The sequence below is a fragment of the Lontra canadensis genome, unplaced genomic scaffold, assembly GCF_010015895.1.
Source record: "Lontra canadensis isolate GAN:19392208 unplaced genomic scaffold, GSC_riverotter_1.0 scaffold21, whole genome shotgun sequence".
Taxonomy (NCBI): domain Eukaryota; kingdom Metazoa; phylum Chordata; class Mammalia; order Carnivora; family Mustelidae; genus Lontra; species Lontra canadensis.
This window is the reverse complement of record NW_022631015.1, coordinates 11573935-11591239: the sequence shown is the minus strand read 5'-3', so window position 1 is coordinate 11591239 and position 17305 is coordinate 11573935. Positions and strand designations below refer to the sequence as shown.

The window sequence follows — 17305 nt, the reverse complement described above, 5'->3', positions numbered from 1 at the left end:
TCTCGGTGAGGAGGTGAGGTAAGCAGTTGTAGATAACCCCAAAATAAGGCAGAAAGAGACTCAAAGCTTCCAGAGAGCAAACGTTAAACTGCTACAGGAGCTGAGAGCAGGGAGAAGTGGCTACCCACAGTGTGGGAAGGGAAAATCAGAGAAGGCTTCATAGCAGCAGTGGGTTTGAGCTAGACCTCGAAGGAGAGGAAGAGTTTTGTCCAGTGCACACTGGGAGCCGTGTATGCATGGGGATTGAGGGCGGTGGCGGGGTGTAGGGGAAGGTTGGAAAGGGAGGGAGCCAGATCAATGCCACGTAGGCAGGAAATTTAAGCATGAGGAGAGGTGAAAGAAAGAAATGAGAAACAAGGCTGGAGAAGGAGGAGGACAGCAGACTGTAACGGACTTTGAAGATGTGCGGTCAAGCGGCTGGCAGTTCACTTGGGAGGCAAAGGGAAGCCAATGGAAGACGAGCAGTAGAGCAGGAGTGTGAGCAGACACATGCTTCGGGAAGACGGACGTCTGTGGGGTTGGACGGGTGGGAAGGAGAACAAACTACAGACGGGAACACTGATTAGGAGTCTAATGCATCGTGTAAATAAGCAGCAACGACAAGAAGAACTAGGAAGTATCAGTGCCAATGGAAAGAAGGGTATGGATGCAAAAAAACCAGCATATTGTAAATAGCATTTATGAAAAATATGGAATAAAGCCTTACCTGATTCTTCTGTATCTTGTTCATCTATTAAACCTACTGAGACGCCTAAATCCACACATTTCTTGCTATGTGTCTTGGACTTCATGTGTTTTGTCAGATTTCCTTAAGGGAAAAGAATGTTTACTAAGCTTATGTAGTATTATTTTGCTCTCGCATTTGTCAACACTGGCAAATTTCATTCCTCTTTCAAGTGAAAGCACAGACTGTGGTTATACAATTCCAAGACTAAAATTTGGACAAACAAAAGAATTGGTATCTATATGTTGTAATAACCTTGCTATTCATTACTAATAGCTTCTCTTTTTCAAATCTGCCTCCGCTACCCGGAGGTAGTCTACTATAATAGGATAAGTCTACTTTTGCCTTTGGTTTCTATTCTGTAGTCCTCATTTATTTCTGAGAACATTTTATATTTTGTTTAAAGTCCTCTTGGATTGTACTAAAATCTGTGGTTCCTGTAGTCTGAAACCTCCCCCATCATGTCTGCTGGATCTCCCCCATGGTACCTTGTTTCTTTGCATGCTTTGTAGTTGTTATTGAAGGCTCATCTTCAGCAAGACTGTTTCCCATGGAGTCTTAAGGACCCTGGGTTGTACGAACATCTCTATGGATCAGTTTTCCAACTGCTTCTACTTGGGACTTAAGGTTTCAGATCACTAATTCTAGACTAACTAACTAACTATCTATGAATGACATGGCGGAGGTCAGGGGTTTTGCTTTTTAGGAGGTATCTTTTCCTCACTTGATCCAAAGTCACTGGGCAGGAGGGCCAGGCTTATTTCAGAAGCCTCAGACTCCATTCCAGGATTGATGTTAAAACCCCAGGGCTGGATAGCTGTGATATCCCCACAAATTCTTTTTTTTTTTTTTAATTTTGTTTGTTTATTTAATCATTGTTATTTTTTAAGTGTCTATTACTATTGGGGCTAGCATGGAGTTTCTTTTTTCTTTCTGTTACCTGGGAATTTGTTTTTTTAAATTTCAAGCTTGACTATCTATTAAAAACTACATTTGGTTGTTATGTCATAAACAGAATTTCTGTTCACTGGAAGCTGAGAAAGAATTTCCTGCATTAATTTCCCTTCACCATATTGACTAGAAGTCTCTCAACAGTATCTCTAAAGAGGTGTTTTCTTTAGCAGCTAAGTATTACCAGGTTAACTGGGAACCCCTGGGCACATTTGTCCCACATGATCATGAATGCAGGTGGAGAGCTCAGGTTCTTTTCCGGACACCAAGCAGCTTGAGTGGAGAAGGCCACACACACACACACACACACACACACAACTGCCAACAAGGGAAAATCATCTCTTTTGAGAAAACAATCAAAATCTAAAGACTTAGTTTGGTTAGCAGGGGCAGACTAGTATTTCAGAATAAGCATCTAGAAGAGTTAAGAATGTCTAAATCGTTGCTCCCAGCGCTCTGGGCTTGCAGTCACCGGAGGGTGTGCGACATGGCTGTTATTTGTAGAACCTCAGGACCACTGGAAGTGCCTTATTCCATGGAACTGGTCACACTTGTCCCAGCCAACTCTTGTGCTAGACAGTACACTGGACAGCATCCCAGAGTCGGGTGCTTCGGGGGCTCCAGTGTGAGAGGGTGCCTGGACCAGATGAGGTCTAAGACCCATCAAACCCTGACTTCTATAATTCTAGAGGGGACATCTGGCTTACATGGCCTGGCCATGTCGGATACTTAATTTAAATACACTTAAGAAAAAATGAAGCAAATATGGCAAAATGTTAACGATTAGTAAAAGGTGGTTGGTATATTGGTATTCATGATACAGATCTTTACTTTTCTGTCTGCTTCAAAACTTTCATATTAAAAAGTTCAAAAGAAATGGCTCAGCCATCTGAATAAGGCTGAAATTTCCAATTATAAGTCAAAGCACTTTCAATATAATAACAATATGACAAGCCAAATTACGAATTCTACTAATAGTCTCTTTTAAAGTGCTTTTGTTCCCTAAATGGACAACTATAGAACATTATTTGCTTCTTATAGAAATTAATGGATAATTATACCTGGCAAATTTGGGAATATAAAGTTCTAATAAGCACATTTTCTCATAACTTGAGCTATTATTTATTATTAACCTACTTCTTAAATCAGTTAAAATAAATAAACACTCTGCATTTTAACATGCAAAATATACATATTAAGATGCAAATATCCCTTAGCAATGCCATGAACTTTGTGCATTAACTTAACAAGTAAGTTTTTTAACAGATTTAATAAACATGACCCTAAATCCTCTGGAAAGCACGTGAGGTTTTGTTTCTGGGTTCTGACGGCTACATATAGAGTGTCTAGCTTTCTGTGTATAAATGACAGTAAATCCCGTAAAGATGCAAGCTCATTTTCTGCTGACTGACCTTTAAACAGGGAAACAAATTAATTAAAATTCTTTTGACTATGTCCTCATAAAATAAATTAAGAGGACAAATGACGAAGCAGAGATTTACACGCATTGCCATGGGAAGCATGACTCTCTCGCACTGCATATGTCCTTCTCTGGGTGCCGTTTCGCCCCCTCTGCGTGCTCATATTGATATCGCATTGTCATTACATCGCTCTTTCTGTGACCACCAGACACAGCCAGTGAGAAGTCGAGCTGCACCGACTAGGACAACAAGGTAAATCCAGGAGGGCAACATCTACAGCCTCATCTAAAAACAAGTCTCTCAGGGCACCTGAGTGGCTCAGTGGGTTAAGCCTCTGCCTTCGGCTCAGGACATGATCCCAGTGTCTTGGGATCGAGCCCCGCATCGGGCTCTCTGCTCTGCAGGGAGCCTGCTTCCTCCCCTCTCTCTCTCTCTCTGCCTGCCTTTCTGGCTACTTGTGATCTCTGTCTGTCAAATAAATAAAATCTTTAAAAAAATAAAAAAATAATAAAAACAAGTCTCTCGTTAGTTAGCTGCCTTTAGAAGATACTGTGGGGTCTGTCTCACAGACAGTCCCAGGAGGCAGACTTCTACAAGAAAGCTGACCCGTAAAATAAAGAACTGTCATGCTGGGAAGACAAAAAGACTGAATTTGTAGCATTTTCTTCACCAGTCTCCTTAGCCAGGGTAGCTTTCTTCAAATGAGTATTTATTGCATAATTCCAAAGAATTAGCTGACAACACAAAACATTTAAGGTAAATTCAGGGAAGCAGCGTAGCAGAGGGGTGGAGGATGTGACCGCCGTGAAGACCGCAGGCTCACTCTTCAGGGGTCCTTGTGCTCTGTCAGCCTTCTAAGAAACATTTATGTCAACCCCGATGTGGTGCCCTGTTGAGTTATTTCACTAGGATTGCTCGTTGGTGATTCAGAGTATTTGTCTTTGCCAGAAGTCTCTGGAGCCTGATCTGGCTTTCCACACCTAAGTGTTCCTCCCTCTCCTGTCCTTATTTTATGAATATAGTTTTTTGAATACCCTGATTCCTTTTCTTCCTTCTGCTGAGAAATACTCATTTCACCGTATACCTGGAGCCTCTTCTATTTAGTACTTGGCAATCTTCTATTAGATTTTTTATTTTATTACCAGACTCTGGGATGCTGTCCACTGGCCTCTTTTTGGCCTCCTGGTCTCATATTGGAAAGTAACCAATGTTTCTTAATCACAGGATCAAAACCAGCAAAAGGGCAACAAATTGGGTTAAGAGATCAAAACACTTTCTCTTATCACACCGGCACACAAGGCCAGGAGGAACATCCTGAAACCCACCCTCCACTTCCAGAAGGGGAATCCACATCACAGCCGAAGGACTACAGACCGTGAACCTCCCAATTACTCGTGTTGTCTTGAAACTCTTCAGGAACATTCCAAGCTAGCTGAGAACAGTCCTGTTGCTGTTGCTTCCATCACTCTGGCCTCAGGTACTAGTGGCTTGTAAAGAGAGTGAATTCGAAGCTGCTTATTAGCCGCTACCTATTATAACTCTCTTTAAACACCAATAAACACTAGCCCAAAAAAGGAAATAAATTTTGCTGAAGAGCTGATCAAGTTTTAAAACAAAACCCCTGAAGACAGCCAATATAATTAGAAAAAAGGTGCATGTTCACTCAAAAGGGATAAAAAGAAGTTTCTGTTAAAAAAAAAAAAAATATATATATATATATATATATATACATATATATATATATATATATTTTAAACAGAGATTGCGCTTTCAGACAGATAATTTTAGGAATACATTGTTTTATTTTAGAGAGATTCCTAGTTTTTAAAGGGTGGTATGGGATATTAAAGCCTCAAGTAACATATTTTTACATAATGATTCATGAGCAAGAGCCTAATGGAGAAAGTGAGCATTATTTCCTAAGTAGTGTACTCATTATATGTAGCAGGGAATCTGAAGAGGGCAAAATTACCTTAACTACAATAAGGACTTACAATTTAAATAAAAACATATAAAGAATACAAAAAGAGTACTAAATATAATTTTAATGACTAGTTCAGAGTTCTATGCACATTAAATAGTGTAACAGCAATTTTGTGAAGCTGAAATTCAATAGAATTTGGGTATAAAACAAAAAGCATCATGGAAAAAAGAGAAATGGCTATTCATGTCTAAAATTAGATAATAAAACATGAACATAATCATTATAAGTTTACTACAGTTATTATTTAAACATTTTCTTCAATCTTTTTGAGTTTACTGGTAATCATGAAAATTTCTTTCTCTTCTTCAGCCCCAAAGTATTTTTGAAATGTATTAGTCATCATGTTATGCAACTCTAATTTGGAGAGTAAAACAAAAAAGGGAAGTTTCTCCTCTTAAAATGTCATATTTATTATATATGATGTAAAAGTGTATAATTAAAACTTTTTTTTTCCCCTCAGAGGTCTAGAGACAGATAAAGAAAGAAGTCTACCATGTTGACAAGACATATTTATATTAGTCAATTTAAGCTATTGCATCCCTGGTCAAAGAGTAGGTAAAGTTTGGTCTCAGCTCTACTAACTCAACACATATAAAAAGGACTATGAAGCAATGTCATCTCATACCTTTTGTCTTAAAGGAGAAGTTACAGTAAGTGCAGTGGTAGGGGCGGACATCCGTATGGGTCCGTATGTGTTTCTTTAACATACTAGGTTTCTTACAACGTATTCCACATTCTTCACATATGTACTTTCCTCTTCCCCTGCCTCGGACATATACATACTCTTCATTTGATTTATATCTAATTTAAAGAAAAAAAAATAAATAGGGAGATTGGATACTATGTCTTTGAGAAAATAATGATGATTAGAATTCAACTTACAAAAAATACAGCAAGTCACAGTTTTTGTGCTCAATCAATACAATTTTATGCACATATATGTAAGTAACAGAATATTCCAGGTTTTTGCATCAACACTTAATATGCTAACAGCTAAGTCTAATCAAGCAACCTTATTCAATACTAGGTTTAATTTTAGCATAGCACTCTCTCCTTCTAAGCCACTGATTCAAGAGTGTTCTTTATTATTAAATTCAATGACAACAACTCTATGTACTGAAATATTTCTTGGCTTTGCCACAACTACAATCAGCTTTTACAGTATGTTTTTATCATTACCAAATACACAAAGGCATCAAATAGGCAGTGAATTCGTCTGACAATAGATTTCCCGAGGCACTCCTTATTGTAAATCGACGTGAAACCCAGAGTGTACTCTGAAAACAGTTCTTAGCTGCCTCCTAGGACCTATGATGTTTCCTAAATATTCTCTTGATCAAAATGGAATTATTTAACATGACAATTTAACATATATTTTGCCATGAAGATTCTGTTAATAAGCTAAGAAACCTTGCAACATTTATGTAAAATTGGCACTGGTAAGTCTTCATTCACATGAAAGCAAATGTACATTTAAAAAGTATGTTTAAATGTACATTTAAAAAGTAAAATTTGTACTTGCCCTCCATCAAATATTTTAATTCTTCTTGGTTCACTTTTGATTAAGGAATTTTCTTTATCTTGCTCACTGTTAATTTCAGAGGCATCTTTATTGCTGAATTCAACTACTGTGGACTTTTGATTACCTAATGCTCTCTGAAAGGGAAAAAAAAAAAAGAGAAACTAATTTAATAAAACTGAAAACACAAACATGCTAGTGTTTCACTTGGAAATTAAAACATGGCACAGAACCGTACACGTAGTTAACTTACTGGGATGCGTTTCGAGGAAGTAATATGTTTAGAGGACATCTGCTTTCTCCCCTCCCTCAGCTTTAGTCTCTCTGTTGGCCCCCCAGCAACCTGACGACCGTAACCTGTTTGAACAACCCGCCACAATCCACTGACCAACCGCTCACACTACTCTTTACTCCTCAAAGAGCTTTACTCTTTGGAGATGGGAAAGAGCCTGTTCCCCGTTTTGGTATAATCCTGTCTCATACTCCTGAGAGACAGGATTATATCCCCTTCACGGGAAGGCACTGTAACTGTGCATTCTGTCAAGCAGAGGCCCCATTTCCCAAGAATCTCCCCTTTCCCTATTATTTTAAACCATAATTACATTTCCTCTCTGTGTCTTCTCAAAAGTTCGGGAATGCTGATAATTCTGAGAGAAAGCCAGGTCGGAAGTCAGGCTGTGGCCTGATAATAATTATGTCTCTAGAAAAAGGCAATAGACGTCAAAATGAAAAATTGTATGTGCATTTTCTGTGGAAACTTTACAGCGACAGCACCTTAGGATTTTACTAGCGTCACGTTCTCAGCCCCTGTCCTTCTCACACACCCTGTGCAGCAGGCAGCACAGGGGTTATACCCAGGGAAGAAAGGCACTCTTGGGGTAAAGTCACTTGTCCAAGGTCAAGCTCAACAGCCAAGGCTCAAACACCCATTCTTTGGCCAAATCCAACATGAGGTGCAACTTTTCTAATCAAGGGCCCTTTTTTCAAACCACATCTCCAAGCAGACAGCTCTGTGCTGAGCTGACTTATTGTCAGCAAGTGAAGAGAGTGTGCACCCAGACAGAGGGCCTGCGTAGCCTCAGAAGGAGCACCCCGGGGAGCCCCTGTCCTCTCAAGGCCAGGAGTAAAACCAAGCTGCTGGCCCAGGTCAGGAAGGTAGTGCGAGGAGGTCATGATGCTGACCCTGACAGGCAAAAATGCATCGGGCTCTTCTTTTCCTGACAAACACATCGGGTTTCCCCACAATCTAGAATGCACACACATACCTTTCCTTGACTTTATACCGTTAACACTAATTCTACTTTTCACCTTCTTTTCAACACCTAATTCCCATTTGTCTTTTGCTCACTTTCTTACTATAGAATCTGGCTTCTAGTCACCAACTGCCAATGAGCTAGACACCCCCAAATCCTTATCCCGTCCTTGGTCTTTATACACTTGACCACCTGTGCTGTTTATGTTGCTGATACCTTATTTCTCTCAGAAACACCAGTCCTTCAAGACCTGTCCCTTCCTGTCCATTATGAATCGTAACATCTGGGTTGGGAATTAAGAGTCAACCCAGCTCCCAGTCCTCCACAACCGCCTGCCCTTACAACCCAAGTCACCAGCGATATTACAACCACTAAGCCTAGGAACCATGTTCGTCTTCATCTTTATGTGACCTTTATTTGACCTCTCCATCTGAGTAACTTTCCTTGAAATTTCCTCCTTGATCTATGCGATCCCACTTTCTTCTAGTCCTCTTCTTTCTTCTATGAACAACCTCTTTCAGTTTCCTGCATGTTCAACCCTTTAAGTAGTAGTGATCCTGGATCCATCCTGAGCTATTTCTTCCTTCTGCCTTCTCTGAGCAAGCTCATGAATTACACCAACACACCAAGGAATTCCAACACCGTCCACTGGGAGTCCTTGCCTAGCTCCAAACCTAGATACACATTTCCAGAGGCATTTCTACCACAGCACTTGGTACTGAGGAGAGTCACTTCATATAGGCACAGTAACATTCATAAAGCTCTGTTTAAATTCTTATAATCAGATCTCATCTTCCAAGATTATGGTTTCATTGGTCTAAAGTCTGGGTATCAAAAAATTAAGTTCTGAATGGTTTGGATGCACCTTCCTTCACTGAAAAAGCATCAATGTCTCACCACCACCTGGCACATTCTTTGGTTTTTACCCATATTTCCAACCTGAAGGCACAGTGGTGTTTCAAACTTATATCTTCTAGCTACAGCAGACTCCTCAAGTTTCTTTAAAACAAATCTAGTTCTTTCTCACTTCTATATCTTTTCAGCAAACTATTAAAATTTCTCATTCTTATTTACCTGAAAAAAAAAAAATTCCTACTTTTTCTTTCTTTTTTTTTTTTTTCAAGACTCCGTTAAAGAATCTCCACTTTCAGAATCTCTTCCCTGTATCCATACCTCCTCGACCTACTGGCAAAGTTAGAGACTTCCTTCTTAAAACTGGATGTACCTCCCAGTATCTGGGATACTGAAATACTTCCTTATTGAAAAGCATGTAGATATCTAGGAACCTGTATTATACACGCTTGTGAACCTATGGAGGTCAAGGACTTACTCTCTGATTCTGAATGGCCAGAGTCTAACACGATCCCCTTACCTATTTATTCTCACTTCCATGATTTTTCCCATTTTAGAAAGCCAACAACTCTACTAAAACAAATTCCATAAATAACCCAAAGTTACAGCTTTATGACCTTACTCTATGTCTTGAGCACATCGACTCAATTATCCAGTGTCTGAGTCAGCCTTTTTGTGACCCTGCTCTCTAGTACTAAGATTCCAACACTGGGCGGGAGTTGAGACTGGCATGGTGAGGGGAGAGGAGTCAGGGCACACAGGACAAGAATGAATGGCTCTCTGATTATATTTCAAGATGAAATGTAACACTCTTTGATAAGTCACACCTCTGTTCCTCTGCACTAGCAGGGACAAAGCATAAACATAATCTCCTATCACTTAGTATAAGAGAAAGATGAACGTAAAACCATGTTTCTCTGCACCATTATGCAAGGACTTAAATATTCAGCTCAGGGCAAGTTATTTTCAAAATGTTTCAAGATAAAATCACTGAAGGAGTCCATGTGACCCTTAGCAGCCTAACTCCCAGGATAAATTTATCATCCTTTCTTTCGGATAACTTTATACTTACAGAGCACAAGTTGTCATTCAAAATTAAGATACAACTTCCAATGAAAACATTTAAAGTTATCAAGACATTGCACAAACTATTTCTGAAGATAAATGATATGTCAAGTACCTTGCTTAAGTTGCTTTTCCACTTGCTCGAATAGACCAATAAATCTGATTTGGAATGGGTAGTTATTGCTTGACAATATAGTGATTTTCCGGTCTTCTGTTTGGAGTTAAGGAGAGAAAGAGCAACTTTTGTAGGTAAACCAAGTGGGTTTGGATTACTGGCATTAACTGTCCAATCAGTATAGGCTGAAGTTTTCTGGTCATTCTGAGGCAAATGCAATGCCTTCTGCCTCAACAGGTAACACCACGTAAAGTTGGTTGAGGTCTTCAGGCTGGGAAAAGGCAGCTGCCGTGTGTCTCCCGCATCAGACACTAAAAGTGTGCTGGTCGTAGCTGGACTTTGCTCTGGGATGTTCTCTCTGTCCCCTTGGGTTTTAACCCCTGGAGACTTCCTTTCTTGGTTATTGTCTACATGTTCCAAAGGAGACATGTGAAGGTCTTCTGCAGGGACAAGTGAATCTCTCATGGTAAGAGTGAGCGATGTGGATGACTTGATCTTTTCAAATTCCTGTAGGTCGCTTCTAGGTTCTGTGACTACAGAGTTAGAGTGTTCGGATGACAACTGATCAGCTGGTAAAACATCTGTTAAATTAACAGCCTCACTACTAATTTCTGGTGGAGAAAAAATACCCTGTTCCAATAGCACACCTTCAAGAGGCTCTGTAGTACAAACCTGCCTCACCAAGATGGGTTTCTTCTGTTTACTACCTTCACTAGGTCTGGAACTCAATGGCTCCAAGGGTCTAACCTCTGTTGTACAAACAGCCCCATTCTCATCTTTAGCTCGCTTCTGGTGCTTTTCCATGGCAATGTCTAAACTATTTGCTGGGGAAAGCATCCTTTTACTTGAAGCTGAAGATTCTTGCTGGGGGGAAAGCCTACCCATAGACATTTTCTGGGTTATGGACAAGGAAGCTGATGGAGAAAAATTCTGGCCCATCTCTGAAAACGCATTTTCACGAATGAGTTCCTTCTCTGGGTTTGGCAAAGCATTCTGGTGATCTTTTTGCAATTTTGGCATGGAATCTGGTTCTTCGTTGATTGGCACCATGCTACAATTAGCCTGGCAAATTGGTGGGTTGGAGAGATCTTGGGTCACCAGGATCTGTGGCAGAGGCGTGACAGTGGCAAAACAGTATGCTGGAACGTTACTCTGCAGGTGCACGGGCAATGCAAACGATGTTGGCACCTTCTGCGCCTGACCGCCCAGGGGCCCGAGCTTCAGTGGGGGCAGGACACATGAATTAGGCATGGCATCCATTAATTTGGTTGGTAATGCTAATGAAGTCCCACGATGGTCAACCCCAATGGGATCTGAAAGAACTGGCTTTGGCAAAGAAAGTACAGGACTGGAAGAGCAAGACTGGCTCGAAGTGAAAACCTGACAATGAAGTTGGTACTTTGGTGCAAAGCAATCTTTACTTTTAGAAGATACACATACACTGGGGCTTGCATCCAGTTTGACACTCTGTGTAGACACCTGCAGAGACATCTGTGTGTTTTGGTGGCTAAGGGGTGCGTGGATGTGATTTAACAAATTGATACCAAAAAGCTGTTGAACAGGAAAGATGTTAGCAGAGGTGGAACTGGAAGTTTCTGTTCGCTGATCCTTGACTTGAGTGTGCGAGTGCAAAGTGTTTGCAGAAAACTCGGCTAAAGATGCATGAGTGAGCTGGGGGCCCGGAAATGGTGCTGTGTTCACACCGGGAAGAGCAACTGTTTGGAAAGATGGTGGGTTCACGGGAGGTACATGACTATCTGGAGCTATGTTTAAAGATATCTGCCGCATCAGTGGACCTCTCCTTCTTTCTAAGAGAGGCACGTGCCCGGTGACCCCCATGCCAGAAGGGGACGTCAGGGGCTGCGATTCAACAGGTGGTGTCGTCTGAGGTGGAGTTATGCTTCCACAGTCGAATGATTTACTTCTGAAATCAGAGACCTCCATGGATGTTGGCATGCAGCTGATCTGTTCTGAGGCAGCACGCCTCATTTCCCGGTGAGTTCCAGGAACATTGAGTGTATTCGAGCCAGCTGGAATCATGAGGAACTCTGCTCTGTTTAGAAAATCGATTTTGGGGGGAGCCTCAGTTTTAGAAATATCCTCTATGTCTAACGAAGCCGAGAAACTGGAAGTGTGAGACAAACTACTCTCCCTACTTAGACTCCTGGACAGAGTGGAGTCAAAACTTGATTCTGTTGAAGAATGTTCCATCTCGGCAAGACGGAGCCTCTTCTTTTTGGGTGGCAGCTTCTCAGTTGGCAACTTTGACAAAGTTTCACTACGCTGAGGCCAGCTGAACTTCTCTGATTTTTCCTGATCGTAGCCTTGGGCTTCGAGGTCCCGATCTGGCTCTTCTGTGACCAGAATCTCTGGGACTTGGATGTTGTGCTGACGAACTAGTCGGGAGGGCTGTCCTAACACATGTCGTTCATTTGAACTCTTTCTCAAACTGTCCTGAAGTTCTCCTCTCAGAGCGTCTGATGATAGCACAGGCTGGTGAGGGTGAGATGTGTTCTGAGGAGGGTGGCCTTCCTCTGAGGAAATTCCTATCACTTTCAGAGGCCCAGGCTTCACTGTTCTATTCAGCTCCTGGAAGGAAACTGGGGAACCTCTTTCAAAAGACTCAAGCTTGTCGAATGAATTGGGTCTGCTCAGTGAGTTCGTATGCTGAATGACTGAGATGCCAGTTCCATGCCTCTTCAACTCTGTCTTGTCCTGGGTAGCTGAATTTAGGTGTTGCTCCGTGATGGTGGACGGCTTTGGATCCATGATCTGGTCGGGGCCTCTGGCGACCAGTTGGATTTGGGGAGTTTGTAACTGTATGTTTCTGTGCTGCTGGTCACTTGTTATTGCAATACTATGCTTAGACAGAGTGGAAGCGGGGCCCAGAGAATTCTGAAAATGAAGGCCTTCAGAGCTTTTGGGAGAAGCTCCCCTTTCACTTTGCTGAAGTTCATCGTCATCTCCAACACTTTTCATCTTCCTCCTTTTTCTAATCTGGGGTGTCTGTTCCCACACCCCTGTGGAACCAGCAACTCTGTAGTGCAGAATCTGAGGCTGGGTACTATTAGGCACGGGGCTGTGTTCAGGTTCTCTCACAGCCACCTTTGTTTTTGGCCCGTGCAACTCTGAACAGTAAAATTTCTTATGGTTTTCAAAATTCTCCAGTTTTCTATACCTGTTTCTACAGGTTTCACACTCAAACATTGTCCCACGCCCTTGATGCGACTTCTTTTTCTCTAAATGTGAGCCTGGGGCTGACGACTTGCTCCTGGCTGATACAGCGTCACTAGGGGCCCCACAGCCTTGATAGCTCTCATCCAAGGACTGTCCAGGACCGAGAAGGTGATTTTCATTTGCGGAAGAGTCTTCGACTGCTGACTGTCTGACGAGGGTCCGGGGATGCGCGCTGGGGGGCACAGAAGTGTTAGGTCCCGACATGAAGACATCATCGTAGAGCGCGCCAATTTTGTCATCAAATGACTGACTTCCTCTCAGTGGGTGAGGGGGAGGTATTATGCTGGCAGGTACTGCTGAATAACCTGTGGTGGGCATAGAATTACTTCTCGTAATGGGCAAACAGTCAAGGGAAGGTACGGACAGAAGAAACACTTGCTTTGATTTCTCAGTCGGGGTAAAAGGGGACTTCGGTATATCAGAGCCTGAGCTTGTTCTCCGTCCCACTGGTTTCAAATCAAACTGAAAAGAATCTTTAAAAATATATGACTTGGGGGAATCGATACTTCCTCGTCGTGAAAGAGAGGTTCTCCGTGGCTTAACACTATCCAGCTGCTTATCATCTACCAAAGCTTCATTGTCGGAGATAAGCTTTGATATCCGTTCTTCCAGTGTTTTTGTTGCCAAGGGTGGGCGCATCTGACCTGGCAGAAGCAATGCTTTCTCACTTGTTGACAGAGTCGAAGGTGCTGGTGTACTGAGGCGAGGTGCAGAGGGCCCGTTATTCTTATTTGAGTCTTGTTCCACGGTGGGTAACGCTCTGGCAAAGGGAGTCGGTGGGCTCGCTGTCTGGTCGGCACTTTCAGAACGTGAAAAGTAACCAGAATCTGTACTTCCTAAACTCCGAGGACTCAGAAGTTTTCCTTGTTGCTCTTGGGAGCAGTCGGTAGCCTGCTGCCTTTGTAGTTGGGCATGTACCGTTCCTACGTGTGCTTCTTGTCTTCCTTCTGGCTGACTCAGGTCCCCCTTCTGACGGGACTTTTCGTCAGTCTCCAGGGAGGAGGCCCAGGCTGAATGGGACAGGACACTGGTTCCCTGAAGGTCCTTCTGCTTCTGTGCACTAGACAGTTCAGGCTTGGGATCCGTAACCTTTGGGCTGTCAACCCTTAACGGGGACAGGCTGACAGGGTGGACCACAACTTTGGGTAACTCTGTCACAGCTTGGGATTCGGAAGCTTTGTCCTGTAGTGAAAAGTCACCCACCACATGGTCTGGATTGCTGGGAACAGAACCTGATTTCGGTAAAGCTTCAGAGTTTGACATCATTTTCATTATTTGCACAGGCTGCAGGTCCATGGAGGCCGGGTCGTTGTGTCTTTCGTCAGCGGCCCCCTCCTCATCGCTCTCCCCGCTGTCTTCTATGTCTGAGTGGATACTAAGTGCTTTGGGGGACTCCTGTGACAAGAACAAACCACCAGCATCCGGTTGCAAGACAAGACCCAGTTTGATAGTATGTGCATGGGATTTTTTGTGCTTGTACAGATTGCTTTTAGTCTTAAATGAAAATCCACAGGTGACACAGGGATAGGGTCGCTCCCCAGTATGGGAGCGGATGTGCTTTAAAAGCACGCTAGGCTTTGCACACGCCCTATTGCAATACTCACAAATATATTTTCCTTGTTTTTTGGGCTTCTGATCTTTCAGAAGAAGATTGCACATTTGCTCCACGCTGTGGTTAACCACAGAGGCGACAGGAGTTGAACTGTAAATTGGCGGGGGCGCCGACTGTGTAGAATGGGCTGGACTGACTGACATCGGGGAAGCAGAATCCGTTTGCTGGTTTTGAGGAGGAACCTGAGTTCCACTGGAAGGTGAAGTCAGACCCACAGATGACGTCACTGCTATATGATAAACTTGCTCAAGTTTGGCATTGTCTTGATTTTGCAGGTTCACCAATGACCTCGTGAAACCCGAACACCCTGGAAGCGGCGGATTTTGTTGGCTAGGTTTGGAAACAAAGTGTTCTTGTTGATTATGTGGATGAGAAACTGACTGAACTACAACCGGCTCATCCTTCTGAGCAGCAGACACATGCACGGTGTATGAGGTACGAGGAGAAGGCCGTGGTTCAGAGACAAATTCTGGCGGAGTCTGATCTGGGGCCTCCACTGAGCTGCTGTGTAACTGAGAAGGGAGTCGTACAGTTTTATTTGGTCTCAGTTTTTCTATCTTAACCGCGCAAGACGAGCCCTTCTGTGACAAGGTGCTCAGTTCTGGCTCCATTGCTTTCAGTAAGACATCGAAGGCGGTGTTTGTATAAGAGGAAGAAGTAGGACTACGAGTGGAGGAGATACATTCACTATGGTCAGTCCTGGTTTTACTTGACAAAGAACCAGAGTCACATTTTGTGTCCAGGAAGTCTAACTTGGCGGGGTCGGAGCCTTCCGACCCCCATCTCCGCAGCTCAGACGCATGCTGCAGGAACAAGGGCTTCTTTGGGGAGACAGAGTCTTCGGAGTGAGGGGCTTCGGCCACTACCCCAGGAGTTTCTCCATTTTGTTTGGTGAACTGCTTCCCACCTTTTATGGGACTAGGATTCTGTTTCTTGTGAGACGCCGAAGCACTCTGGAGGACAGCAAAAGATGACTCTTCTGTATTCTGTTTATGTTTTGCCTGAAGAGGATTCCTCAGTGGGGATTTTGGTATTTTTTTCAGGTGATTCTCAGCTACAATCTTTTTCCGTTTCACACCTTTAAGTGACTCTGAAGTTGCTTTAATGCCAGCCTCTAAGATTTCTGTTTAAAAACAAAAATTAAAGAGATCAATTGGTAAAATGGTATATATACCAACTATAGACATATTTTTAAAATTAAGATTACAATCACAAGACTGTTACGACAACTGAAGAAGGTAGTCCAAGGAGAGCTTACTTTGGATAAAACTGCATTCGAACAGTCTGGCAATTTTAAGAATTTGGCAATCAAAACCTATTGAAACATTCATGCCAAGACCTTAGTGTACATTTCCAGAATGTTGTGCTCCTTTCTTGACCACCTCTGTCACCAAGGTCTTAGAACCAGATCTTTCAACAACAAAATTACCCTTCTCCTTCACCTGACAGCAGAGGATTCTGTCTACACAATGGTCTGAGAGACCCGCCACACGAAGAAGAAAATTCCGTGTTTTAACGTTGGGTATTTGACTGTCTTCTCACATTTAATATCTTCTAAGGCAAACTTCTCTGCAAGTTTTTAGGAGTACTGTTCTAAAACATGCAATATTGATATTCTTGTGAGAAAAAAGTCTACTATACACTGATTTTTAAAGCAAACATACCTCAGATGATCGTGAGCTATTAGCTGGTAGAAGCATGAAGAATTGCTAACACGGAATTTTATCAATGAACGAAAACTTTATGAAAGTAAAAAAATCTACTTATTTATGGTTCTTCACCAATATAATTTAAAAGTTATAATGTTGTAATGGCCCTTAGTTTAAAAAGAAAATCACCATTTTTAACTGAGCAAAATATTCAATGGCTTTGTTTCTTTGTCATTAATGACAGGAAGGAAGATAGAGCTGACTACAGGAGAGAAGGGATGAAACCGCCACCATTTCTGGTTGTGCTGGAAGTAAATCGGTATTTAAATGGCATTGACCACCCACAGTCTCTGTCAACTATTACATTTTTGAGCAGTGATTACTTGCCATAATTTCATTTGTTTCCATTTACTGGATCCTTGGGCACACACACAAAAACTATTCGGGCTCATATTATTTATTTAGACAAAAGTCAAATACTCTAATTCCTCATATTTTCAAATAGTTGTTGCAATGTATGTATTTGAAATTCACATTAGACCAAAATGCCTACACCATAGTAACCACTTTATATTAACTGAGGATAAAAATTTACATAGGATAAAAAATATCCTAGTCATCTTGTGATTATAAGTTTATATGCTGTCATAGATTTATGAATGAAAAAAATACATTACAAATACGCCAAAGATATATTTACCCACCATAATCAGAAGAGCAAAAAACAAGGTAGGGGATGCCTTGTGACTAAAACATTTGAACTAAGAAAAATAGGGGAAAAAAGTATCAGGCTTGTTGATAAGAAATGATGTTGAGCAAATCGTTTTTATGCTTCAATCCACTCATTTATAAAATGTTTCCCACTGGTTTTCCCTTTTCAAGACGAATGTAATGAAGCTCATGGCACACTCGGTGCCTTTTAT

General features: G+C 42.0%; 1 protein-coding gene across 5 annotated transcripts in view; it reads right to left on the bottom strand.

Annotated features, from left to right (window-relative positions):
* HIVEP1 (HIVEP zinc finger 1) overlaps positions 1-17305 on the bottom strand; it is a 140898-nt gene that overhangs the window by 23437 nt on the left and 100156 nt on the right. For 4 of the 5 annotated variants that reach the window (XM_032861570.1, XM_032861568.1, XM_032861569.1 and 1 more), the window contains exons 4-7: positions 9885-15856; positions 6603-6736; positions 5706-5881; positions 707-808 (exon numbers count right to left, since the gene is read on the bottom strand). In XM_032861570.1, the coding sequence (XP_032717461.1) occupies positions 707-808; positions 5706-5881; positions 6603-6736; positions 9885-15856 (6384 nt within the window). The remainder of the gene's footprint in view (positions 1-706; positions 809-5705; positions 5882-6602; positions 6737-9884; positions 15857-17305) is intronic. The other variant, XM_032861573.1, reaches the window with a different exon arrangement.